Below are 27,888 nucleotides of genomic sequence, written 5' to 3'. Positions count from 1 at the left end.
AATGGGGGAAATATACAAGAACCTATATGATGCTTTTATTTTCTCCATGCGGTACATCTTGGAGGGGCGAGTAAATCAACTCTGCAGTGCCCTAGCCTTGATCTAATTAAGGGAGCCCTATGACTGCATTCAATTTCTAAAAGATAGGAGATATGATTTCCCCAGCCTTGCATAGCTTTCCCCTGAAACTAGATACTAGGAGGTGTCCACATGTCACAGAATGGTCCTGCTGACTTGTGAATCCCATTCCATTTTGGCCCTCTGAGGCATCTAAGCACTCAGTGGTTATTCCTGAGTCTCCACACAGCAATGAACCACTCTCCCAAGTTCACCCAACTCTACATGGGGGGTGGGGGGTGCTCTCGTGCTTTTTCTTCAGTAAACTGCCATCAACTGGTCAATTTTTGGAAATTTCTGTCAAGCGGGTCAGCATTCCAAGCTTCCATTCTGCATTATCATTTGAAGGCTCCTGAATCCTAAAGCCTGGATAAGAACATAAGAACAAGCCAGCTGGATCAGACCAGAGTCCATCTAGTCCAGCTCTCTGCTACTCGCAGTGGCCCACCAGGTGCAATTGGGAGCTCACGTGCAGGATGTGAAAGCAATGGCCTTCTGCGGCTGCTGCTCCCGAGCACCTGGTCTGTTAAGGCATTTGCAATCTCAGTTCAAAGAGGATCAAGATTGGTAGCCAGAGATCGACTTCTCCTCCATCAATCTGCCCAAGTCCCTTTTAAAGCTATCCAGGTTACTGGTCATCACCACCTCCTGTGGCAGCATATTCCAAATACCAATCACACGTTGCGTGAAGAAGTGTTTCCTTTTATTAGTCCTAATTCTTCCCCCCAGCATTTTCAATGAATGCCCCCTGGTTCTAGTATTGTGAGAAAGAGAGAAAAAGTTCTCTCTGTCAACATTTTCTACCCCATTTTATAGACTTCAATCATATCCCCCCTCAGCCGTCTCCTCTCCAAACTAAAGAGTCCCAAACGCTGCAGCCTCTCCTCATAGGGAAGGTGCTCCAGTCCCTCAATCATCCTTGTTGCCCTTCTCTGCATTTTTTCTATCTCCTCTTCCATTACCCAATGATTGTTTGGAAGGGGTCCTCTCACCACACTTGTGCTCTCCCGAGGAAATAAAGATGTAGCAACCATTTGCCTTTCTTCCCCTGACACCTGTTTTAGGCAGCATGTCCACATAGTAGAGGTCTAAAGGTTACAGAGCAGAGGTGGGATCCAACCAGTTCTCACCACTTCTCTAGAAGTGGTTACTAATTTTTTCTGAGTGCCGAGAAGGGGTTACTAAAGCAACCTCCCTGCCCAATAGGGACTGGAGGTGCGTGTGTGCGGCGGCGCCACTGTTTGAATCCCACTATCATCAGAACCTGTTATAATAATAATAATAACAATAATAATAATAATGATGATGATGATGATGATGATGATGATGATGATGATGATGATGATGATGATGATGATGATGATGATAATAATAAGCCTTTATTTGGCATAACAATAATCATAACACAATAAAAAACCTGAGATAAAAGGTACACAAATACAAAGGTTTAAGATAGAATATAAATTATTGATTGTGCATCACCTCCAGTAAAAACCGTGCTACCAATTCACAAGTTTCATTGTCAGAATTGTGGAACCTGTTATTAAAATTTTTGGATCCCACCACTGTTACAGAGTACAACCACCAGCATTTAAAATAGCAAAGGATTTATTGAAAAAGGCCACACACATACTCTGCACAGCAGTGGATTGAGCAAAGCATTCAAAAGAAAAGATACACTTTGTCGCTCAGCCCTACCCACCCCCTATCTGGTCTTACTCTAATACAGGCTCTTTAAACTTAAAAGCTACAGTATTCTAAAAACTTTCCATTACCTTGGAGTCTGTCTTTCAACTGCCAGTTTTGTTTTTTTTATGTGGCAATGTTGGCTATCAAGATGGAGTCCAAGTGTAAGAGCCTCTTCCTTTGGGTTAAATTGGACAAAATGGACCTTGTAAAATGGACCTCATTCCCCTTGCTTGAGGTAATTTATTACCTCTCTCTGCCCACATCTTGTGGGTAATTTCCTGTTCTGGGGTGCTGTGTGGTTTCCGGGCTGTATGGCCGTGTTCTAGCAGCATTCTCTCCTGACGTTTCGCCTGCATCTGTGGCTGGCATCTTCAGAGGAGAGAATGCTGCTAGAACACGGCCATACAACCCGGAAACCACACAGCACCCCAGTGATTCCGGCCGTGAAAGCCTTTGACAATACAATTTCCTGTTCTTCCCAGGAAGAGATATTACCTGGAATTTGACATCCTCAAGTCTCTGCCCCTTCCACGGTATCACATTCTCTCAGCTAACCAGAAGCTTTAAATACTTCAGGCTTGAGTTGGATTAATATCTCTCCCATTTCCTATCTTTGTGCTGACAAAGAAACTTGTTAAAATAGATGTGGGATTTTTTTTTAGCTCTAAAAGTTTTAACAATGTGAATTAGCCCAAAGTGGTGTGTGAGTGAATATTTGCGCTGAGTGAATATTTGTCCCTGCCATGACAACCCCAGAAAGGGGAGAAGGCTAGAATACTTGATGATAACATAACAGCAAAAGCACTAAGATTTGCTTACCCAGAAAAAAGCGCTATTTAACTTAAAGGGACTTCTGGGTATGCATGTACTGTATCTTGGATGCAGTGTTAGCTGGAAGCTGTAAATTGTGAAAAGACCCACACTGACTAGCATGTCAAAAGTAACTACTACCTGTTGACTATAAAGCCAATGTGCAAGCTAGATCATGTTTATAGTGGATTCACCTCTTTTTAGTAATAACCGCCACTTTAAAAGAGATGGTCTGTGCAGTCCTTTATTTTGCCAGTCGTGAGGAATTATAATTCCTCAGCAAAATCCCCCCCAAGGCATTTGTCGCTAGAAAGTATAAATTTAGCACTGCAGTTTTTGCATCTTGGTCTTCTGCCTGATCTTCTTCTCATTTGCTTCAATTCATATCACGAAGTAGTGCCCTCATTTCTAAGAATGTGCCTTATCTGGAATATCTGATTATCTGTTCTTTACAATTTGCTGCAATTGCATTTCTAAGCTCGGAAAATTTGTGTTTTTGCAAAGAAACTGCTGAATTAGCTGTTAGATACCATCTGGATATCCCTTGGATGGCCTTTCCCATTGATAAGGACATGGTACAAGAGGTGAAAGCTTCAAGAAGGACTTACACAGCCTGTTTTTAAGCATGTTTATTTTGAACTTATTCTCACTGTATGCAAGGGGTGTTCCTTTAAACCAAAGATTATGGAAAGAATAATATTATAAGAGAAAATGAGCGTGACCAGTGGTGGGATCCAAAATTTTTAGTAACAGGTTCCCATGGTGATGGGATTCAAACAGTGGCGTAGCGCCAATGGGGCTGGGTGGGGCACGACGGGGGCGTGGCCAGGCATTCCAGGGGCGGGGCATTAATAATTTCTCTGTTACTGTAAAAAACCTCTTACTGTAAAAAAAAGTTCCTAATTTCCAGCTGGTATCTTTCTGTCCATAATTTAAACTCATTATAACAAGTCCTATCGTCTACTGCCAACGGAAACAACTTCTTCCCCTCTAATTGACTGCCTGTCAAATACTTACTACTTCCAAATGCTTAATTTTGTTTCTAGAAATCAAAAGAAGGATACTTTCCTGAAACAAGGAACTTTACCATATTTCTAAAACCTGTTTTTAAAGCAGCCCAACAGGGAGAATGATCCCGTTTTCTACCTTCGCTGACCAGCCACATAGGAAACAACAGGACTTGATGATTTTTGGACCTAATGGAATTTCTAATGGAAAAGCAGACCCAATTAGTCACCCCCTCTCGGGACACACAAATAATTAGTAACCCACTCTCCGGAACTGGTGAGAACCTGCTGGATCCCACCTCTGTAAGCGTGACATTACAGCCAGAATTAGGCCTGCTTGCTTAGAAGCCTGGACTGTTCCTAGAAGCTAAAATGATGAAACTGATGCTATTTGGTCACATTGTGAGAAGGTAAAACTCATAAACGGGGTATAAATCCAAAAAAAAACACCCCATATGCATTTACAGTAATCGTATGCATATTCAGTTTCTTATGCATATTCAGTAATGCAAAATCAGTAACCGTATGCATACTTTTGAAACTGCAAATGCAGAGAGGGAAAGGCGGAGGAAGCCCTGTCAGCTGCGCTGGGGTCTGGAGCGATCTGGAAAGAAGAGTCCGAACTTTCCTCGACAGAATCCAGCGCGCCCTCCTCCGCCCGAGGCGCCGCTCCCGGGGGTCGCAAGGAGGGCGCGGGGCGGGGCAGGGCCGGAGCTCCTCCCCGGGCGGGCAGGTGCCTTTCCAGAGCCGCCATAAGGCCGCGCCGGGGAGGCGGGCCGGGTCACTCCGGCGGGTCCCTGGTCGCGAGCGCCGGCGGCCTGCGCAGCCCGGGCCATGGCGGCGGGCGAGGAGGGCGGGCCCGTGCCGGGGCTGTGGTCGGCCTTGCTGGTGGCCCTGGTGGCCGCCTTCGTCGCCTGGCTGTGGAGACGCGGCGGAGAGGAGGACCCGGCGGCGGCGGCGGCGGCGGCCACCCCCGCGAAGTCGGGCTCGCCGCCGGGCGAAGGTAGCGGCCGGGCCGTCCGCCTGCCCTCACGGAAAGGCCTCGCTGATGGAGCTCTGCTGGGTCGGGGCTTGGGGTTGGCACCTCCAGGGCGGGAGGTTCCGGGAGGCTCGGGAACTGGAGCAGGGCGGCTTTGGGGTGGGCTGAGGTTGACAGCTCCCACCTGAGGGAGCATGGGCCCTGAGGAGGGCAGGGGTTGGGAAGGGTGGTGTGGGTTGCCACCTCCAGGGTGGGGGTGTTCCTGGAGACTTGGGGGGAGTGCAGTTCGGATTTATACCCCGCTTTTCTCAACCAGGCGGGAGTCTCAAAGCGGCGTGCAGGGTAATGCCATATTCCAGGGCACCCTCGAAAGCAGCCTTTGTCTCCAGGGGAACTGATCTCTATAGTCTGGGGGTCAGTTGTGATCCTGGGAGGAATTCTGCCAGGAGGTTGGCAACCGTACCAAATTGGGACTCACTTTCTCACATGCAGACTGCTTCTCTGCCCATTCCCGAACATAGCTTCCCCTCTCCCCGTAGTTCCTTCGTGTATTTTTGGTGTGTCTATTAAATTTTCTCCCCTCTTTGCTGCTTGCCTCTGGTTTTTAGGACAGCTCTCGTGCCCTTACTGTTCATGCCTTTGCCAAACAAGCGGCATTCGTGTGTGGAAAGGCTGTGGGGTTTTGCTCCTACGGACTTGGAGGGTCATCTATGCCGTTGCAATTGAGTTTTTTGCGTTTTCACCGCTATGCCCCTTCTGGAGGGCTGCAGAAACTCTTTGCATTAAGTGGGAAGAAATACAACTGGTTAAGTTTCGGGTTGCAGTTTCCTGAAAAAACCTTGAACCTCTTTAAGGGGGCACCTGGCCCTTGGTCTAGCCTTCTTGTGAAAGCTTGTGGCTTCTGTTGAAATGCTGCCATATGTTCCTAATTCATCCACTCTTGGCTCTGAATAAATATCTTAAGTAAAAATGCATGCTATAAAATACAACAATACAGTCTACTCTATATCTAATCAAAATACATTTATTTAGATGCATGCACCTTTTTTTCTCCCTACTGGAAGACTGACATAGCTTATAATATTATTCTTTCCATAATCTTTGGTTTAAAGGAACTTCACTTATGGACTTTAGGTACTATGATGCAAATCTCTTCCAGTTTGGGGTGCTGGTTGCCATGAACTAAATACATTTATTTAGATGCACGCACCTTGCTTTTCTCCCTTCTGGAAGACTGACATAGATTATAATATTCTTTCCATAATCTTTGGTTTAAAGGAACTTCACTTATGGACTTTAGGTGCTATGATGCAAATCTCTTCCAGTTTGGGGTGCTGGTTGGCATGAACTTGTTTATACAGCTCTCCCTAGAAGCCCACATGATCTTCTAGAAACATAGAGTGGAAGGGTCCTCAGGGGTCATCTAGCTGAACCCCTTCACAATGTAGGAAATTTACAACTACCTCCCTCAGTGACCCCTACTGTGTACCCAGAGAAATGCAGAAAACTTCCAGGATCTCTGGCCTGGAGGAAAATTCTTCCCTAACCCCAAAGTGGTGATTGGCAAATCCATAGGAATGTAAGAAAGTGCCACAAGAGCTGAGCGCTAACTCGTTCCTTCTTGGCCTCCTTCTCATGACCTGCCTAAATTCAGGTAATGTGTGAATGTGCTATTGGATTAATTACTGCAGAGAAAACTTCCACATTGACCCCTCAAAACAGTCCAGTGGGGAAAACTGGGAATAATATAAAAATGCGCACGCAGCACTGTCCCGTAGTAAAGTGAGATATTATCAAAGCACCGTGCCTGAGGGAGTGAGCTGGATTCTCTTGGCTTTCGGCTTGCTAGTTAAGCAATTTTGCAGCATTGCTCCGGTTGCTGTAGAAGGGCAGGGATGAGAAGTATATTAGTGTTTGTGACCTTTGCATCTGGCCAGATCCCGTCTGGTGGGAGTTCTCTTCGGCATGAGGGCTTGGCTTTTGTCAGGTTCCAGACAGTTAAGGGCAATGCAAATGTTCACTTCAAGCCATGAGCTATTTTTAGTTTTCATGTGGGAATGGCATGCTAGTCATTAGGCAAAGCCTGGCAGGGCAGGGCCAGAACCCTGTTGTAAAGTTAGCAGGGCCCCAAAGCAGTAAAAGGGCACCAGTACTGCTACTAACTTGGGGTGAGCAAAAAACAATTGGTGTGAGGAGTTAGGGTGAGGGAGGCAACATGCAAATAGCAAGGTTAATTATCATATTTACTCAAAAGGAGGACAACGCTGAATGTAAAGAGATGTTATGTGCACACAAAAATGTAAAGAGATGTTATATGCACACAAAAATCGTTATTGGACCTAAGTGTAAAGTATTCAAATGGAAGACACCCCACCCCTTTTTCGAGAGCAGATCTGTGGGAATATTCAGTCTTGCATTTGAGTGAATACCCTGTTTCCCCGAATATAAGACATCCCCTAAAAATAAGACATAGTCGAGGTTTTGCTGAAGTGCGAAATATAAGGCATCCCCCGGAAGGAAGACGTAGCAAAGTTTTTGTTTGGAAGCATGCCCGACGAAAGGAACACAGAAAAATAAGACATCTCCTGAAAAGAAGACATAGCACATCTTTGGGAGCAAAATTTAATATAAGACACTGTCTTATATTCGGGGAAAACACGGTACTGTACTGTTTTGCAGAAGGAGTAACTGTTTTTGAGGTTCGTGTTCCCTGTTCTTGGTCTGCTACCGGTATGGTCAACTTACAGGCTTCTGTAGAACAACGAAAAAGTTGAAAGGAGAACTGTGAGCAATATGCAGAGAGGTTGCTCTTTCTCTCCGGAGCTCAGATGCTATGAATAACTACATTTCTTGCTGTGCTTTCTTTGCCCCGGCTTCTTTCTGAGGCCTCAGCCAAGTAATTTTGACTCGGCTTTAGCTCCTCATCTGTTGGCCGGCTTTGAGTACAGTCTAGACCAGGGCTGTGGAACACATTTGTTATGAGGGCCAGATGTGACATAAACATGACTTGATCAGACTGGGCCCATTAGGGTGGGGGTGGCTGCCTCAACTGGCAACCCCCCAGCAGGCTCGCCCCAGACCAGCCTGGACTGCCCAGACTAAAACATGCTCCCAGGCCAGACTGGGAGAAGGAATGGGAATTCCTCATCTGGCTCACAGGCCTGATAAACTCTTTGCAGGAGCTGGAACCAGCCCCCGGGCCACATGTTTGACATCCCAGATCTAAACTCTAGCAACTTGGTACAAACAGGTCTGAATCCAGTAATGAACTCTTTTCATCTGCAAGGCAGGAAAACTGCCTTGGGCAACTAATTGAAAGCTATCAAATGTAGAAGGTGGTAAAAAGATAATCCGTTTTCTTACATGCTCATAGGTTGTGGAGGCATATTTGGAATGCGGGTGTAACTTTTTGTATTAAAACTATGAAAGTGATGCAGCCTGTCTTGTAATAGCGCATTTTCTCTTAGCTGGCTGTGTTTGCTCAGTGCAATTCTATCTTTCCAACCAAATGTGTAAGGGTTTGTTTACTTTTCAGGTGACCTGACTTGATTGAAGATTTACAAATAGTTGTTTGTGGCCTCTTAGGTATTCCTTTGTGGATTCAATAGAGTATGCTTTATATTCTTTTTCCAATAGTTCAGTAGTGCTTCTGGATTTTTTGTCATTGGTGTAAAAACCCAGGTGTGTGGCAGGAGAGATTGTAATTATGAATGTTTGTTTAGGAAGTGCTGTATGAGCCAAATTTAATCTAAACGCACGTATTTTTAAAAGATATCTGTTTCAAAATGTTGAAGCCCGATAAGCAGGTGAGACACATGTGTAAAGGTATAATTGGCCATGCCCCAAATCCGTTGAGGCAGTTTAGAGTTCTCGAAGCATGATTCATTGTTTGGAAGCCAGAACTGAAGTAACCGAACAGTGCTAGTTGGCTTCAGTTGAGCGGAGCTGATTTAAGACAGATTTGTGGTTTTAAACAGCCTGAGAACGGCATAGTTGGATTTTAATCTGAGTGCCAAGTGCAGATTAGGCAGGGGAGGCAGAAATGTAATCTGGCATGGTGTGGTAAGATGAGAAATGGTCCCAAATGGCCCACATTAGCCCAACCTCACCAGAGCTCAGAAGCTAAGCAAAGTTGGTCCTGGTTAGCCTTTGGATGGGAGACTACTGAGGATGTCCAGGACTGCTAGGCAGAGGCTGATGATGGCAAATTACCCATCAACATCACTTGCCTTGAAAAACCAAGTGTCAAGGACAAACGGCAGCTACAACTTGATGGCGTTCTCTACCATCACCAGTAAAGCAGCTTGCCAGGAGTAAATGGAAGTTGTCTTCAGGTGAACTGATGAATGGCATCTTGCATCCGTTCATACCATTTTTCTTATCCTGAGGAAATGCAGAAAAACACTTCAAAAACCACATGTTTCGACTGTGGAATTCACTACATCGGAGTGTGGTAGAGTCTCCTTTGGAGGTTTTCAAAGAGAGGCTGGATGGCCATCTGTCAAGAGTGCTTTGATTGTGTGTTCCTGCATTGCAGAGGGTTAGACTTGATGGCCCTTGTGGCCTCTTCCAACTCTATGCTTCTATGGTCCTATATCATCTCTTGGTCATAATACTTGAGATATCCAAGTCCTCAGATCTGGAAGCCAATGTCATTCCTTATTTAAGTTTTAGTTAAGTTTAGTAAAAAAATAGTTTAAAAATAACTAAATTGGATCTATCATGCAGCCCCTGAAGTTAGCCTGTAGCTGTCAAGAGCAACCTACTAGGTATTAGAGGCTATTCCTGTTCTAGCACTGTTGTGTTTTAAAGGTCTTATCGCAACGTGTGATTGGTTTTTGGAATATGCTGCCACAGGAGGTGGTGATGGCCACTAACCTGGATAGCTTTAAAAATGGCTTGGACAGATTTATGGAGGAGAAGTCGATTTATGGCTATCAATCTTGATCCTCTTTGATCTGAGATTGCAAATGCCTTAGCAGACCAGGTGCTCAGGAGCAGCAGCAGCAGAAGGCCATTGCTTTCACATCCTGCATGTGAGCTCCCAAAGGCACTTGGTGGGCCACTGCGAGTAGCAGAGTGCTGGACTAGATGGACTCTGGTCTGATCCAGCAGGCTAGTTCTTATGTTCTTATGTCTTACTATAGTAGAAAGATCTCCAGTATGGCACCTGTGGGCACCGTGGTGCACACCTACATACTTCCTGGCACTACCAAGTACTTTTAGAAAAGGTGGGGGGGATCACATGCAACTCCTGCTCAGCAGGGCTTCTGATTGGCTGTGCAGAGTAAAATAATATTGTTTTGGTGGCAGCTGCCACTATAGTGTTGGGTTTTATTCTCTCTCATGTTTCCCAGTATATTATTAGAAATTACTCCTCTTGTTCCCTGCAGTTGGACTTCTTCTCTGTGTGGTTGGCTCCGCTTCCCATGTGATCATTTTGTAGTTGCGCCAACCACTCTGTTTTATAGTGTCCATAGATTTTTTTAAAGGGTGGGGACTGCTGTTATAGCACATGAACTAAGGCACAGAATTTAATTTCAAGAACTGATAAAATCATTTATTTTCTAACTGTGGTTATTCTGTTTGCTTAGAACCACTTCAGGGAAGCTACAAATGTCTTGCGTCTGAAACCAAGCCAAACGATGTGTCCGTCTGCGAAGAGCCTGCGCAGAACCTTTTGGCTTCTCCAGGAGAACGCAATGGCCCCATAGAGACTCCAGAAACTGAGCCCGTTGACAAAATCCCTGTCACCCCCTTAATGAACTGCATGGACCACTCAAGGAATGAAATAGTTCATTTCCCTGCAGCTGCATCAGAATCATGGAAGAGCGAAGAAACTGAAACGTGTTCTGCAGGCATTTCAGTCGAAGCAAATGGCCCTGGTGATAAGCACAAAGAGAGATGCGGAGGCCAGCTCTACCACAACTCTCCTGATCATGAAGAGTGGGAAATTCTCCCTGAGCGTTCGGCGTGGGGAGACGCTAACAGGAACAGCAACGTTGAGGATGCCGCCAGCAGCAAGGACCTGGAACTAGCCAAGCGTGTCGCGGCCGTGTCTCCGATGCCTCAGACTGTCCACGTGACTTTCCGTGTGCACTACATCACTTACTCAGAAACACAGCTGCTTGCTGTCACGGGTGACCACGAATGTCTTGGCCAGTGGCACCACTATGTTCCACTCAGGTGTGATAAGGATGGGTTTTGGTCAGACTCTGTGGTCTTGCCTGTAGATACCAGAGCCGAGTGGAAGTTCATCGTAGTGGAGAATGGAAAGGTCAGGCGGTGGGAAGAATGTGACAACCGGACCCTGATGACGGAACACGAGGATCGGGTGGTCCATAAGTGGTGGGGGTTTCACTGAGTAGGAGCTCTTGGCAAACAAGAGAGCCTCCAACTGGTTGTGGTGGGTTTTCCGGGCTGTGTGGCTGTGGTCTAGTAGATCTTGAAGCAATCCAAGACTGAAACAGAGGCTGAAACAGACAGTGTCTCAGACACTGTGAAACAGACTTCTCTCTGTGATACACCTCTGAAGATGCCAGGAGAAACATTAGGAACAAGATCTACCAGACCACGGCCACTCAGCCCGGAAAACCCACCACAACCAGTTTAATCCGGCCGTGAAAGCCTTCGACAGTACAAGAGAGGCTCCAGTTCTATTCCATTTCCCAGTAGGAGTCACCACGCCACCCCCCTTCACTGTGTCTTAGCGATTCTCTATGCTGCATGTCTTGCCAGAACTGCCTTAGATGAAAAGCCTCCTGCTAGAATAGGCTTTTAAGATGTAAGACTATTCAAAATGAAGTCAGACCAAAGCCTTTCTAGTAGCCAGCGTCGAAGGTCTCCAGTAGCAGTGCTTCAAAGCACCCTGCATAAAACCTTAAGCTCTAAACTTTTGAGAGAGTGAGATCTGCGGAGCAGAAACGGTGCAGTTAAACTGCACGGTGACTGCTAAAATGTTCTTAATTTATTGTTAACTGCAAAAAGGAAACAATAAAGATTACTTTTAGACCAGCCTCCTTTTATATTTTGAGAACTGAAGTGAGGGATATTTTAGTTGGTTGGAATCACTTTTTCCCATCTGTTCCTGTGAAAAACTCTTATAGACTCCATTTCCACAATGCACTTGTTTGTGAAACAGTCATGGAAGGGGTGGTAAACAGGGACGAATTTAAAGGTGGAGGATCGTCTTGAACTTGAGGCTCCGCACATACTGGGGTCCTGAGCACACAGGAAGGGCCTGTGCGTACTGAAGCAGTGGAAGTTGGAATCATCTATGTGGCATGTTTCAAGTGCTTGTTTTCCCCTAAGATAAGATGATGTCAGAGTATGAACTCCTGCCTTGCGCAGCAGAAGAGAAACTGCATCCAGATTCTGCTGCTACGTGTTGAAAGGATAAGAGGCAACTTCACCTCTTTTGGAGCTGAAGTTCTTGAGAATGAGAGACAGTTGGCGCTGAAAGGCAGTTTTAAAAAAATTGCTAGGTCTAAAATGCACAGATTGCTTTCCGTACCCTAGTTTTCTCCCCAGTGGGAACTCCAAACAGCTTGCAATGTTCCCTCCATTTTATCTTCACAACAACCCTGCAAGGTAGGTTAGTGTCTGTGCAAGTAAGTGACCGGCCCAAGATCACACAATTAAGTGGGGGTTTGAACCTTGGTCCTAACCTGACCATAGCCACTTTACCATTCTGTTTTTTTTAAAACTGTTCTGTCTCGTAGCAATTGCCTGTTTTTCTGAATACCCTGTTTCCCTGAAAATAAGACCTACCCTGACAATAAGCCCTAGCATGACTTTTCAGGAATTTGGAGGATGCTTGAAATATAAGCCCTAGTTACAGATTCCCCGGCGCAGCTGATCTGGTCACGTAGGGGGTGCAAAATCATGGGGAAAAGTAAGACATCCCCTGAAAATAAGCCCTAACGCATCTTTTGGGGCAAAAATTAATATAAGACCCTGTCTTATTTTGGGGGGAACACGGTAGTAGCTTATGCTCATCTTCCTTCTTCAGTGCAGCCTCGCATTTGGGATTGCACTCACGCAAGCCTGCCTCACAGAAGTATTTTTCTCTGGACCCTATTGCCAGTAGGGACCTGGTCCTTCCAGCCAGCACCAGTGCAATGGCTTTTCCCACCCAAACTGCTATGTGCTTCAGCCAAGTGGTGCCCCCTTAAAATGGATGGGAGGAAGCTAATCTGGCGGAAGACATGCCTGGTGTATACAGGGTCCCAAGTTCATTCCCTCAGTAGAGTTAGGAGAAAATTTCCTGTGAGAACCTAGAGAGAGCCCCTAATAGTCAGAGATGGTCATGGATTAACCAGACAGTCCGCTGTATGGCAGTGGTTTATACTCCTGTGCTAATTTTGAATTAATGTCTTAAGACAGTGGTGGCGAACCTGTGGCACTCAAGATGTTATGGACTACAATTCCCATCAGCCCCTTCCAGCACAGCCAATTGGGGCTCATGGGAATTGTAGTCCATAACATCTGGAGTGCCAAAGGTTCGCCACCAGTCTTAAGATAATGACAGGTGAGCAGCAGCCCTAAAATACGTTGTAGATTTTGGAGGATGGCCTGCTGCTAGTGACAAATTTTGTCATTGTATGCAGAAAGGATGATCTTCAGATGGTGGCTTGGTCCTTTCTCTGCCTTGCAGAGTTCGAGATGGCACAGGGGGTGAGGGAAAATACTCTGGGTGTTTCCACAGAATTTGGGTTTATCATGCAAAACTGCAACATGTTCCTTCGGGAAGTTCACCGAGAGGGAAATTTCCTTATGGTTTCGCCAGCGCACAAAAGTTTACCATGACTTCCTATCATGGCAAGGAATCCATGACTTCCTATCATGGCAAGGAATCTGAAATTAGAGGCGAGTTGAAAGGAAGGGCAAGTGTTTCGAAGGTCACAAATGCTTCCGTCTCCTTTCCTGAATTGCTGCAAGACTTGTAAAAACATCTCGATAGCTCTTTCGAATCCTTGCTTCTTAGCATTTTTTACCAGTAGTACCACGTCTTTCTGGTTCCTGCATGATATCCCCCAATCTACTTAATTGGCTGTCCACAATCAGTATAGAACATTCTGTGTTTTGTCACGGTGTCCCTTGTAGCTGTTTACCCTGTTAAGAGCATAATCAGCTTTAGTTGCTGCTATCTTCGTTGCTGAATCTAGTTACGCTCTCGAAAGACAAAGGATGCTGTTGCGGGACTCCTGCTTTAAAGCGAGTATTTCTGCCTGTGAATATATATCGGTTGTCACAATTAGTAAGTGAAGCGTTCCAAGGGTTCACATAGTCTTAACAGAAGCTTTAAAGTTTGCAGAAGGATTTAAAGGTGTGTCGGAGGGCCGGCTGAGAGGATTAGCGGCGTTATTTAGCTGATTCAGATGTTCACCTTCTAAAGCCACTTACCCGTCACTAGAATAGCTTGCTGCTTGTGGAGAGTTCACTGTCGCGGTTATAGTGGCTGTGAGCGTAATCTCAATTTGCACAGCGGCGTTTAGTAGACAGCTGTGTGCGCGGCTTACCGCGAAGAAAAATCCACATTCCGCAGCCTTGCTCAATGGGTGAGTTGAGCCATCCCTTGTCAATAGCATGGAGTTCAAGGGCCAGAGAAAACCACACCAAAGAAAACCACAGGCTCGCTTGCCTGGTCAACGCTCTTACAGTTAAAGGGGTTGTGTCATCCTATTGCTGTAGCAGAATCACAGGGGCCTTCCCCCTCGAAACAGCAACGCTTCTTGCTGAGAAGCCACCTTTTCAAAGCACCCGAGACAGGCAAACTTCCAAGAGTAATTCCATTTTGATTTTTTACTCTCCAATGGTGTGATGGTCTTGCAAACGCCACTATGGGGACCAAAGTGGATTATGTGTAGTCAAATATGCAGGCTAGCAGGTTTCTTTTCAAATTCTTAAAACGGAACTTGCCCATCCCTGCTGGCCTTTCCTGGCAAATGCCCAAAGACTTCGGCTCCCAGTTTAGTAATATTTTACCAGAGAGGAGGGAGTTGGTGTATTGAACGCTGCAGGAGCCAGGCTGAGACTTGTACGCAACTGGATTCAAAAAACCTTCGGCATGTTTGTTCTTTTAACTTTTGTTTTCTGTACGTCATGCCTAAAACGCACTGTTCAATTGTTGGAGGCGATATAGATCTCATTACCCAGAAGCTAGAGACGGGGTTGCTATTTCCATCAGCTTCCCAGCTTGCAGGGGCTGCTTAGAGCAGTGGTTCTCAACCCATGGGTCGCGACCCCTTTGGGGGTCGAACGACCCTTTCACAGGGGTCACCTAAGACTCTCTGCATCAGTGTTCTCCATCTGTAAAATGGAGAAATGTTAGGGTTGGGGGTCACCACAACATGAGGAACTGTATTAAAGGGTCACGGCATTAGGAAGGTTGAGAACCACTGGCTTAGAGAAACAGAGCTGGGACACATGGACTACTCTAAAAGGGCATATGACTCTTCCGCCAGGAAAAGCATTTAGGAGCTGAGAAACAGTTCTTTCAAATTGTCACGGTTGGGCCTAGAACTAGTTTTTATGATGATATTTATAGAGCTGGAGCTGTAAAAATACGTAACCTATTGCATTTTTACACCCTTCAGGGAGCTCTGCACAAAGGAATGGAAAGTGTACAGAGGAGGGCAGCCAAAATGATCACAGGGTAAGATTGCCTGTGCTACGGAGCAAGATATCTGGGGCGGGGCGGGGGGGGGGGGGGTAGTTTAGAAAAAGAGGCGACAGAAGGATGTCAGAATTTTACAAAATTATACCTGATGGAGAAAAAGTGGAAAGAAACCTTCATGCCTTTTCTGTTATGTCAAAGTTCAGGGGCACATTATGCACTGGTACTGTGTGCTGCCAAGACACAACTGTCTTATGGTGACCCCAGCAAAGGGCTAGTTAGTAGCTGGTACATTATGCCAGGGGTATCCTATGCCAGGGGTATCCAACTCTGGTGCCCCAGATGCTCAGGACAGTATACCTGTTTCTGGCCTCCACTTTATTCTCACGATTGCCTTGGGAGGCAGGCTAGACTGACAGAGCCCAAAGTCACCTAGTGACCTTCAAGGTGATTGGAGCAAGGGTTTTCCTAATAATATGTGATTAAAACGAGTTGCTTGACTGGAAATCAAGAGTTCTACATTAGCAATCAAAACCTTCCAACTAAAACTGTAGCCTAACTAAAAAGAATTTATGGTATCCAATGAAGAGACCCAAGAAACCTTTAAGTTACTAGCAGGTAAGAAATTAAGAGAGTTCAAAAGTCCTTCTACCCTAACCCCAATCAGTACAGGAAATAGCTATAACAGCTTCCTTGGTTGTGATAAGCGCTACAGCGAAGACATTCTGCGGGGAGGCAGAAGATATGCTCAGAGAAATTTGCCGCCCTATCAAGATAGTTTGGCAAAGTTATTCCTCTCTACTAAGTAGCTCAAACACCCCAAACACGCTTCCTGCCACTCACACAGCGCTTACATTGGCAGCAAGCCCCAATCAGCTCTCAACTTTTCAAATCTGCTTTGACTTTTGGCATGGCATTCGTGTTGACTCGAAGAATCCTTTAAAAAATATTTTGATTAGCTGGCAAATTAATTTAAAAGCTCAAAGCAGAAGAAACATTACCTGGTTTGGTGGGGGATCTAGCAATTTAAAATCATGCCTGTACTTGAACGTTGTGCACTATCTTTTGAAAGCCAGCAGTATTTACATTTGGGTGGAGGCGATAGAGCAGCTGAGCTACCATCTGGGAGGCCAAAGTCTCTGCGCACTTGAAATGCAGATGCGTGCACAGAGAAGGGGGAGTTTTAGAAGGGAGGGGGAATGCAGAGAACAGGGCAAGGCAAAGAATCTATCCTGAAAGGCAACCACGGCATGGCCATTTTGCGTCGCATATCATGACCGCTGTGTGACTGCTGCTGACCTCCACAGTCAAATGCTGCAGCCGCTGTCACATGGCTCAACCAGACTGCATGGCTTCTTCCCGCATGTATAGATCCAGAGGCCATGCAGCAGCAGTATAGGAAATAACCATGTGATGCAGCTCAGCCGGGTGGTTTTTGCATGCATGCATTCCCACCATCACATTGAGGCTTTACCTAGCAACAGATTTACGTAGCAGCAGTGCAAATCAAGATAGGACATCAAGCAGGGAAAATCTGTTTTCTGCCCACCTCCACAGGCGTTCCTTGTGCCGGCAACCACGTCCCACCCAACTGGGTATAATCCTGGGAAAATTGGATGGAACTCTTAAATTAAGGAGCCATAACTAAGACCTGCCAGTATCTTGACACACTGCATAGCTCTTTCCCATTTGAAATATAGATTCCCTTTCCTGCTGTGTGCGGTGACAGAGATGAATCTGTAACCTACCTGTGCAGCATGTTCAACATGCTTAGCTATAGAAAAAGGACTGTGTGATTTGCATTGCTGCCTTGGTCAGCTGTGGCTACATCTGATTTGGGGAAGGAGGTACGTTGCCTCAGTCTCACACCACTGAAATTTATGAGACTGGGAAATGGCAGGGACAACTTTGTATTGTGTATCCTGTCCAGTTTCCATCATGTGCTACAGTCTACAAGGCTGGTGTGTTACACGTGTATCAAGACGGACATCAGAATAATTATTCCAGTATATTAATATGTAACATGATATTTCTGTAACAGAGCCCTCTTCAAATATCTGTGATAACGGGGGCATGTTACTTTCACTCAGATCTGTTTGGAGGACTTTTGTTCTGCTTATGTTTTCTAGCCCTTCCTATTTCAACGAGTTTAGGCCAACCCAAACCAGCTCATTCCATTCCCAGAGACCAATCACAAAACTATATCAGCTTTTATTATTCAACTACAAACAGGCTTTTTTTTTTAGCATCGTGTTCAATGAAGGGCAGTCTGGCAACATCAAAATGATTAAACCCCACCACGTTTCATTTGGGCACCTTCTTCTCTTTCTCCTTTACTTTCTCAATCTTCTTCTCCTGGCTTCTGATCACTGAAGACATTACTGAAGGGAGCAAGGAAAGAAAAGAGGTCGGTTGAACCCTGTGGATCATTAAATCACACAGAGCAGGAGGGGAGAGCAAAACACACTAAAGCCACGGCCTCTCTCTTTCCTCTTTCAGTGGCTTTTGTTTAGAGTCTGCTGTTAGCTGTTGCCATCCTCAGGTGAGCTGCATTTGCTCCTTGCCTGTGAGATGAGAGGCAGCCGCTTGTGTCTGCTGCAGCATGTCTTGAACACCTGAAACCTTAGACTGAATCAGAACATGTATCTGTCACAGTCACTACCGTCTACTCCAGGGGTAGGGAACCTGCGGCTCTCCAGATGTTCAGGAACTACAATTCCCATCAGCCCCTACCAGCATGGCCAATTGGCCATGCTGACAGAGGCTGATGGGAATTGTAGTTCCTGAACATTTGGAGAGCCACAGGTTCCCTACCCCTGGTCTACTCAGACTGCAGGCAGCAGCTCTCCGGGGTCTCCCCTAGAGATCTTACACATCACCTCCCGCCTGGTCCGTTTAGCTGGCAATGCCAGGGACCTTCCAGATGCCGAGCAGATGCTCAGCCACCGTCTTCCTCCAGGCCAGAAGGCAGGCAGTGAGGCTGGCCCTAGCCCCTGGCTCTTGAAGGCCCCCTTCCCCAATACACGCCCGCCAGCACTCTCCCTGACCTGGGTCTGCTAAGCAATCCAGGCTCCAATTCTGAGCCTCTCACAGTGCCCTTCTCTACTATTAAAAGGCCAAAGCAGTGGAGAGGGGAAGTGGACAGGAGCCACGGGGAATATGTTTTGGAGGCATCAGTGCCTTATGCAAGATGCATGGGAAACCTAGTTGGGTTTTTGGATTGCTTCAATGGCGTGTTCGCCTTTCTATGGTGAGGAAGGACTTCTGCCTCTGGGAAGGGCAGCTCCAGGAACAACGTTGGCCCTCCAAATCAGGGATGGAAATAGCGCAGTGGGCCACTGCCTTGGAGGGCCAGGAGTAAACAAAACTGAGCCCTGGCAATTCTGCCAGAGAGGGGCTGCTTGGCTCAGACTCTGCACTGGCAAGGGCAACTAGTATCAGGTCATCCACAGTCTCCTACCGCACTGTTGACAGCTGGCAGCAGGAAGCAATGGAGCAGCAGTGCTGATTGTGGGTGCCGCTGAGTACTCCACGCAATGCTGTTTCATAGCACTGCAACCACCACTCAGGCCCCTTCCGCACATGCAGAATAATGCACTTTCAATCCACTTGGCAACCGAATTTCACTGTGATGAATAGCAAAATCCACTTGCAAACAATGGTGAAAGTGCATTATTCTGTGTGTGCAGAAGGGGCCTCAATTTGCCTTGCCCAAAGGCCATTTTAAACTTCCCAGTCACTTTCTGCTCAAATCAGCCCGTTTAACTGTGCACACAGAGTTTGCAACATGATTTTCCCCCTTTCCAAACTATGCTCTGTAAAGGAGTTAATCTGGTATAAAGCACGCACTGGTTCAACCCCTTTTCAATACACATGCTTGCATGCATCCATCTAAAGAGGAAATGAATTTGTGGAAAGCTGCTTCTACAAAGGCAGAGACATGCACAAAAGCCCAGGAAAATTCAGGACGCTTCCCATTACGGGTGCCATCAGGCCTGCGTACCTAGGTTGTTCTGTGCTTTCCAGCACGTGCTTCCACTGAGTTCCCCGGCCTGTGGAGCTCTGGACAGGACAGTCAATGGAACTGTCAGAAGTCAAGGGCAGAGCTGAGTGCGTTTCTTTTTCTCACTGATTTGCAGACAGGGAGATTGCCAGCATTCAGACGCCTGACCGGTAAATTCACAGAAACACAGCTTCATGTATCCAAGCATAGTCTAAGGCCTGTATCCAAAATCTAAAATATTGCTTCCAGGCTCTGGTAGTGGAAATGGTAATGGTTCAGAAAAAAATTCCCAGATTTTGTTTTTGACGGAGAAAAGACTATACTGATGTTACGTTCAGATCAATACAAATTGCCGTTTGTGTAGCTGGACATGCTGACCCGAAACTATAGTCACCTTAGTTATGTGTCACTTCGCATTTGTGCAAAACACACCTTCCCCCAGATTTCCTGTACTAAGGGTCTATTCACATGTGCCCCAGCCCCAGTCATGGGCTCACCACTGCAAGGACAATCAATAAACTTGTCATCACCAATTCCAGCTCCCTAAGAGATGGATGTTTTTCCCCAAAGAGGACAAACTTGTCCCTACTTGTTCTGCACAATGCATTGCAAGTACACCCTCCAGGGACACCTATGAACACACTGGTAGAAGTAAAAGTCATGTGCAAATTGGCAGAAAATGGCAAGAGAAGAGATGTTCCAGATTTTGGTGCTACAACCAAGGCCCTCTTCCAGATCATCCGAAGATTTTCATATATATGAAAGCTGTTTTTCACATGTACCGCAAAAACCAGCAGAAGACGTAGAAATGGCTTCGATAGGCTCAACAACAGAATTATTGTTAAAATAATTTAATTTGCAACTTACCGTGCTTTGTGTAGGCCACAGCACATTTACAAACAGGAAAACATACAAAATAAAGGATAGATAAAAAGGGCTGCAACCCACACAAAATCAATTTAGCTCCTGCTCATTTTGTAGAAAATCTTTTTGGAGGACTGTGTCTTTAAATCAGAGTAAATTAGAATTCCGCTCAGTTTAAAACTTCAGGACAGCCTTTATTTCACAGATGGTGACATCCCAATAGGTTAATTTTGGAGCGGATGTGTGGATGCCATTTGGGGTTTCAAGGTTCCAGTGGGTCCTGAGATCATCTGCTAGATCAGGGATCTGCAACCTGCGGCTCTCCAGATGTTCATGGACTACAATTCCCATCAGTCCCTGCCAGCATGGCCAATTGGCCATGCTGACAGGGGCTGATGGGAATTGTAGTCCATGAACATCTGGAGAGCCGCAGGTTGCAGACCCCTGTGCTAGATCCAGACTAATGTTTCCATGCTTGCAAGGATTTCCATTCACAGAGTGTGATTTTCCCACTCCAAAATGATTCCTGAAATCTTGTTCCTGGGGATCTCCTTCAAGAACATGAGTACAGAAGGCAGAAGGTGGGGAAAATCGCACTCCTTGTGTGCCTGTAGAAACATCTAATTTGGATCCACACCCATGGCAAACCTTATCACAGCCCAAAAGAAAGACCTCCATCGCCTGTAGGTAAGTGAATAACAACATCCATCAAGGTGCCTTTGTCATTTGATCTTGACGCATGGACAATCTGGTTATAGGAGAAATGTTCTCGGTCAGCCTACAGCATCATAACAGGAGTCCCAAAACGGTGCAAATTTTAGTGGGCCACACTGACTCCAGGGAAAGGACCTGTTTTCACAGCCAACATAGCCATAACAGCCTCTTCTGGGCCAAGCAGATTCTCTCAGTTTGTTGGTTATGAGGAACAACATATGTGGTTCAGCTTTCAGTATGTTGTCCCATGAAACTTTTGAGCATTGATAATGCAAAAACAAGCTGTGGATTAAGTCCTGTATGTGACAGGATTCTCATGACCCAGGGCTGGCACAGCTGGAAGTCAACATGGGCTAACTCTTCCTGACATCTCCAACGGGCTGGGTAGATCACTAGAGAGGCCTAGACCTGTCCTTCCCCAGAGATTTATGGGTACTTTCCTCATGACTCATCTAGGAAAAAGACACCTACTTCTACAGGAGGTCGAGGCTTCTGGAGAGCTGCTCTTCTTCAGACATGAACGATGTTCCAGCGGGGGACCGGAAACTGCCTTGAAGTCATCCAGCGGAGCAGTTCGCAACATATGCATAGGGGTCCTCACTTTGAACCGCTCCTCCGGAGACAGTTTCTTTGCAGTAGTATACCGAGGAGTGGAAGTGAAGATCGTACGAGTCACTAAATACATTCGATAAAAAAGGATCATTAAAAAACTGAAAGAGAATGTTTAATAAAGTTTTCAAAGAGTATCTGTAATTATTCCCTTCACCCAGGAAATCCTAGAAATCTCTGAGGGGCGGTGGTGGAAAATGCTGTCAAATCACAACCTACTTATGGTGACCTTGTAAGGTGACGTCGTCCTGCCCCTTCATAGCAACTCTGGACTTCTTTGGTGGTCTCCCAAGTACTAACCAGGCCAAATCCTACTTGGCTCCTGAGATCAGGCTGGCCTGGCAGGAAATCCAACAGGAAGATCAGTTCTTAGATGAGCAAGGAAAGGTAGGAGTGAGGAACACGTCTTGCCAGATACTTTGGGTACTGAGCAAATGGAGATTTTAAAAACCAAAGTTAATTTTCTTTTCTTTCTCCATATGGATACTATGCGCCAAATACTCAATTCTTTAATGCAACCATTGGAAACTCACCACTGGATGGAAAAGAGAGAGTAGTGTCTGGATCCTCAAGATCTGCAGTGTGCAACAATGAAGGTTCCCTGTGTGTGGAAAGAAATGGATGTCAGGATATTGAAAATTGCAAGGTGGTCATATGCTGGTCTAGAATGACTGGAATGTAACAGTCAGCAGAATTGTAAAGGTCGGAGCCTCTCTGTCTGGGTCTGCAGTGATTGGCATGTAACAGTCAGCAGAATTGTAAAGGTCGGAGCCTCTCTGTCTGGGTCTGCAGTGATTGGCATGTAACAGTCAGCAGAAGTGAAAAGGTCACAGGCCAGGATGATTAGATCATCTAGCTAATGATTTGCTGGACAAAACTATATAAGAAGACTGCATACCCAATTCAGTACCTCTCCTTCACCTTCAGGTTCGGGCTCAGATTGTTGTTAGAGTAGAGAGTGGATAGTTAAATGAGTAAAAACATTGTTATTTTGTTCCTTTGAAAAAGAAAAGATAAAGTATTCCTGTTGGAACGAAATCTACTGTCTGAGTGTTTTTATTTTCTTATACTGCAAGCAGTTACCTCCTGAACTTTCTAGCAAGGGTGAGTTGGCACCTAGTCCTTTCGCTGTGCACTAGGCCAACAATTTGGTTATGGGCCCAGTATCCTAACCACTGAAGCTAGAGAGTGTCGAGGCAGTGTGACACGATGACATCCACCATGTGCAGTTTGCCTTTTGAGCGGCTGACTGCAGGGAACTACTCAGCATGGAGTGTGAAAATGCAGAGCTTTCTCATGCGTGAAGAAGATTTATGGGCTGTAGTCGGAGACCCCACCCGGGCCAGGCACAGCAGCAGAGCAGAGGGCAGATGCCAGAGCAAAGGCGTCCCATAATGTTGGCTGTGGAAAACTCCCAGCTCATCTATCTGGGCTGCTGAGAAGGCTTCTGACTGCTGGAAGGTGTTGAAGGACCTGTACCAGGCGCCAGACTGCTGGTTCCAAGGTAATCTTGACCAGGCGTTTATACAATTTGAAGAGCTGAAAGGAGGTGAAAATGTGGCCAACCATGTCCAACAGCTCGCGCACACTATTAAATTAGAGCTGGAAGACAGAGGCATGACTTTCACTGAACAGCATAGGGCCTATATTGTACTATCTTCCCTAGATAGCAGCTGGGACAGTTTTGGCTATAGTGTGGGGAGCATACAGGAGGATGATTTGACGCTAGAGTATGTGACTGCACAGCTGCTGGAGCTCCAGCAACAAGGAGGGGTTTGCCTTGAAGCCACAGCCAGAGAGAAGCCTGCTGTTTCCAGAGGCAAAAGTGAAACCCAGCTTTCCCTGAACTGTCCAAGGTCATATGCAGTTCGGCGTTGTTTCCGTTGTGGCTCTACTAATCATCTTCTCCCAGAATGCCCACAGAAGGGAGAAGAAGGGGCCAGCTAAAGGACAAGGGGAAGAGAGGAAAGAAGGAGCACTACTTGGCGGCATTGCGCTTGAGAACCGATGTCCAGAGAAACCTTAACCCATCTGGCTCTTGGACTCTGCCTGCTCAGAGCATGTGGTAAATGCTCATCACCTATTGACTGAGGAGTCCAAGGTAAGTGTGAAGCATGTCAGCTTGGCCGATGGATCACCAGCTGCTGATGCAGCTGCAAGGAACTGCCTACATACCATGCCTAGGTAAAAAGTTGCAAAATGTGTTGTGTGTTCCTGGACTGGATTTTTGTTTGTTGAGCGTCCCAAGTTTAGCTGAACAAGGGTACAAAACTATATTTGATAGACAGGGTTGTACAGTATGGCAGAATGACATAGAGTGCGCAAAAGGTACACTCTGCGACAAAATGTATGTTATGACTGATAAAGGGCAAAATGAAATGTAATGAATGTTTCAAGTCTAGCTAATAAGCCTATGCATGATGATTGTGTGCACTATCTTCACAGAGTCCTAGGACATGCAAGTTTTGCCACCATCAAGCAGTTGGCAAAAGTATGTGATTTGAGTGTAAAAGCCGTGCAAAGCCTTCCTATACTGTTCAGTTGGTAGTGGGGTTAAGGTGAAATCCTATCCAATCCCCAAAAAGAGCTACAGACAAATGGAAAGACCATTTGAACTAGTCCATGCAGACTTAGCTGGTCCTTTCAATCAAAGCGAAGGGGGGTGCCACGATATATATTTCTGCTGATTGATGATTATAGCAGATATTCTTACTGCTTGCTGTTGAAATCTAAGGATGAAGCCTTTACAAGGTTTAAGGAATGGGTCTCAATGATTGAGCGAGGAGGTTCCCTCACAAGGTAGCTTGCCTGCAATCTGACAGAAGCGGTGAGTTCATGGGGAACAAATTCCAAACATGGCTGACACAGAAAGGTATTAGCCACAGGAGAACAAATCCGTTCAGCCCGGCTGAAAATGCCTTGGCTGAGAGGAGACTAGGCATTCTTCAAACAATGCGGGATTGCATGATAAATGATGCCAAGGTTCCATTCCATTTCTGGGGAGAGGCTGTCTTAGCTGCCACACATGTAATAAAACGGTTGTGGAGTTCAAGTATCAATGAAACACCATTTTCAGAATGTTTGGCAAAAGGCCTTCCCTGAAACACCTTAGAATATTTGGGAGTTTGCTAACGTCCTCATTCCCAGACAGCAACGAAAAAAAGGACAAAAGAAATGGCAGAGACTGCGTTTTGTAGGATATCGCGAAATACCAAAGGCTATAGATTTTCATTGGGTCATGGAAGAATTGCTATCTCCGCGCCAGTGCCAACTTTGAAAAGCATACAGGTTGGGAACATGTGCATCAAGACTCTGAAGTGTTCTTACCACCAGTAAGCCATGACACAGTACCTAGTGACGGCACACAACCCCCACTCCTGTTCAAGGTCACACATCTGCTCTGAGCCTTAAGCAGCAACAGAACAGTGATAGTGATCAGGAAGGAAGCCAGGGAGAGGAGGGGCTGAGCAAACTGGAGAAATAGCTATACCCACGCATGAATCAGAAAAGGAGCAAATAAAGGCATACCACCAAAAGGTTTATGGTACAAGAAGTGAGAGAGTGTGCCAATTAGGGACAGAACCAATAAGGTTTCCATGATATGTTGAAATGTCCACCTGAGGAACAGGAAAAATGGAATCAGGCTATGGACAATGAGTTTGAATCCTTGGTGAACTTAAAAGTGTTTAACATTGTTGATAAACCTACTGATAAGTCTGATCATAGGTGCAAGATGGGTATACAGGCGTAAACCTATGCCCGATGGGACTTGCAAATATAAAGCAAGATTAGTCGCACAAGGCTTCTCTCAAACAAAGTTTGACAGTTATGATCAGACTTATGCACCCACTGCAAAGGCAGAATCCATGAGATTAGTGATTGCTCTGGCTGAGCAAAGAGACTTTAAAATGAGGCACTTTGATTTTGAAACAGCTTATTTAAATGCAGATTTGCAAGAGACCATATACATGAAGCAAGCACCAGGTTATGAGCATGAACAAGTTGATAAAGTTTATAAGCTCAACAAAGCTTTGTACGGGCTGAAACAGTCAGCCAGATGTTGGAACAGGTGCATACACAAAGCATTATGTGAAATGAAATTTGACCAAAGTGTGGCGATGCCTGTATATATACCCAGAGGTACTGGTGATAGATGTATCATTTTGATGATTTATGTTGATGATCTCTAAGTGGTTGCAAAAACAGACAACCAAAATCAAACAACTTTACACTGAGTTGAGCAAACAGTTTTAGCTGAATGACTTGGGGTATCTAAATCAATACCTGGGCATCCAAGTCGGTAAAATCTGAAGAAGGGGATGTGTTTCTGACACAAAAACAAAAGATAGAGGGTGTCATACAAAAAGCTGGTCTGCAAGATGCCAAAGTGGCACAAACCCCAATGGTGGCTGATTTTTTGTAAGCAAGATAACAACAAAGCATTTGAAGCAAGACCTATATAGTTCCTTAATTGGCAGCCTGGTGCACATTGCTAAGTGGACACGAACAGACATAGCTTTTGCTGTAGGGTTGTTAAGTAGAACAGTTGCAAAACCGACTGAGAAAGAAAGACTGGCAGGGGCTAAAAAGTAATTAAGTTACTTGAAGGGAACTGCTAACTATGGTTTACACTTTTCTAACCAAAACAACAAGGACTTAGTGGTGTATGCGGACAGCTCATTTGCAGAGGACTCAGGATGTAAGTCAGTGAGTGGTTATTATATGCAATATGGCAGCCATCCGATTTGTTGGAGATCTGGAAACAAACAACGGTTGCCACTTCAACTGCTGAGGCAGAGTATGTCGGCTCTTAATGAGGCATGCAATGAGCTACAATGGGTTATGCAGCTGCTAAAAGACCTGGGTGAAATGTGAACAACCTATAACAGTTTTGAAGACTCACAGACATGTATAGCCATGAAGAGCGAAAACCTTAAAGTCGTACTAAACATGTAGCTGTGAAATTCCAAAATGTAAAACAACTGATACATTTAAATATAATTACGTTTCAGAAATGTGAATTATCTACAAACATAGCCGACATCTTAACAAAGCCATTACCAATACAAAAACATAATGACTTGGTGTTTGGTTTGGGTTTAGCAGATGTACAATTTGGCAAGGACTCTGTACAAAGTGAGTGAAATAAGTAACTCTGTGTACTGACTATGTACTAACTATGTAATGAGTGTAAATAATGTGAATGACTTTTGTTTGTAATTATTTTGTTTGTAAATATTATGTAATGAGGCAACATTCCAACCAGATATGAGAAGGGGTGTCAGGATATTGAAAATTGCAAGGTGGTCATATGCTGGTCTAGAATGACTGGAATGTAACAGTCAGCAGAATTGTAAAGGTCGGAGCCTCTCTGTCTGGGTCTGCAGTGATTGGCATGTAACAGTCAGCAGAATTGTAAAGGTCGGAGCCTCTCTGTCTGGGTCTGCAGTGATTGGCATGTAACAGTCAGCAGAAGTGAAAAGGTCACAGGCCAGGATGATTAGATCATCTAGCTAATGATTTGCTGGACAAAACTATATAAGAAGACTGCATACCCAATTCAGTACCTCTCCTTCACCTTCAGGTTCGGGCTCAGATTGTTGTTAGAGTAGAGAGTGGATAGTTAAATGAGTAAAAACATTGTTATTTTGTTCCTTTGAAAAAGAAAAGATAAAGTATTCCTGTTGGAACGAAATCTACTGTCTGAGTGTTTTTATTTTCTTATACTGCAAGCAGTTACCTCCTGAACTTTCTAGCAAGGGTGAGTTGGCACCTAGTCCTTTCGCTGTGCACTAGGCCAACAATGGAGCTGTCAATCTGCTGTCCCAGAGCCATGTGGGAAGGCCGGAAAATTGATTTGTAAGATGTCTTTGTTGCCAAGAGATTGTTTTAAAGAATGCAACAAGACTGTTTGGCTTGCAGCAGAATCTTTATGCTCTTTGGTAGCACTCCAGCATACAAACACAACCTGTAAAAAGCCAGCAAGAGGAGAACTTTGCCCTAATCACAGGGGCTCACTGTAGGATTTGCAAGAAGAAAAAGACTTCAGATGAGCAGGCAGGACTGTCTGAGGCCTGAGGAGCAGCAGTGGCGTAGTGGTTAAGAGCAGGTGTATTCTAACCTGGAGGAACCGGGTTTGATTCCCTGCTCGGCCGCTAGAGCTGTGGAGGCTTATTTGGGAATTCAAATTAGCCTGTGCACTCCAACACACCCCAATTGGTTGATCTTGGGCTAGTTCTCTGGCGCTCTCTCAATCCCACCCGCCTCACAGGGTGTTGGTGGGGGGTGGGGGTGGGGAGGAGATTGTCAGCCCCTTTGAGTCTCCTACAGCAGAGAAAGAGGGGTTATACTACCATTTCTAAAACAGATAAGTGACTAAAGAACACAAGGTCCAAGCAGATGTTAAATGTACTACTGAAGGTACACTGTTGCTTCTGCTTCCCCTGTAGTGACATGTTTTAATACTTCTGGGAGATAT

General features: G+C 45.5%; 2 protein-coding genes across 7 annotated transcripts in view; one reads left to right on the top strand and one right to left on the bottom strand.

Moving 5' to 3' along the window:
* The first annotated feature begins 4,319 nt into the window (after window positions 1-4,319).
* Window positions 4,320-11,616, top strand: STBD1 (starch binding domain 1). 3 transcript variants are annotated; one of them, XM_048482717.1, is made up of 3 exons: window positions 4,320-4,626; window positions 10,197-10,987; window positions 11,192-11,616. In XM_048482717.1, the coding sequence occupies exons 1-2, from the start codon at window positions 4,458-4,460 to the stop codon at window positions 10,964-10,966; spliced, it is 939 nt and encodes a 312-aa protein (XP_048338674.1). In that variant the 5' UTR covers window positions 4,320-4,457; the 3' UTR covers window positions 10,967-10,987; window positions 11,192-11,616. The 3 variants fall into 3 exon arrangements, with proteins under 3 accessions (XP_048338674.1, XP_048338673.1, XP_048338672.1); XM_048482716.1 differs by having other exon boundaries at window positions 10,197-10,990; window positions 11,195-11,616; XM_048482715.1 differs by having other exon boundaries at window positions 4,322-4,626; window positions 10,197-11,616.
* A 5,795-nt stretch (window positions 11,617-17,411) lies between these two features.
* The window catches only part of CCDC158 (coiled-coil domain containing 158), a 40,131-nt gene continuing 29,654 nt past the window's right edge, over window positions 17,412-27,888 (bottom strand). The window contains exons 20-22 of one of the 4 annotated variants that reach the window (XM_048482711.1): window positions 21,944-22,011; window positions 21,273-21,476; window positions 17,412-17,601 (exon numbers count right to left, since the gene is read on the bottom strand). In XM_048482711.1, the coding sequence (XP_048338668.1) occupies window positions 17,525-17,601; window positions 21,273-21,476; window positions 21,944-22,011 (349 nt within the window). In that variant the 3' untranslated portion in view covers window positions 17,412-17,524. Of the gene's footprint in view, window positions 17,602-21,272; window positions 21,837-21,943; window positions 22,012-27,888 lie in introns of those variants that run through there. The other 3 variants (XR_007243322.1, XR_007243323.1, XM_048482712.1) reach the window with 3 other exon arrangements.

This window comes from Sphaerodactylus townsendi, unplaced genomic scaffold (assembly GCF_021028975.2).
Source record: "Sphaerodactylus townsendi isolate TG3544 unplaced genomic scaffold, MPM_Stown_v2.3 scaffold_20, whole genome shotgun sequence".
NCBI lineage: Eukaryota > Metazoa > Chordata > Lepidosauria > Squamata > Sphaerodactylidae > Sphaerodactylus > Sphaerodactylus townsendi.
The sequence above is the reverse complement of the archived record's forward strand: the minus strand, read 5'-3'. Positions and strand labels throughout refer to the sequence as shown.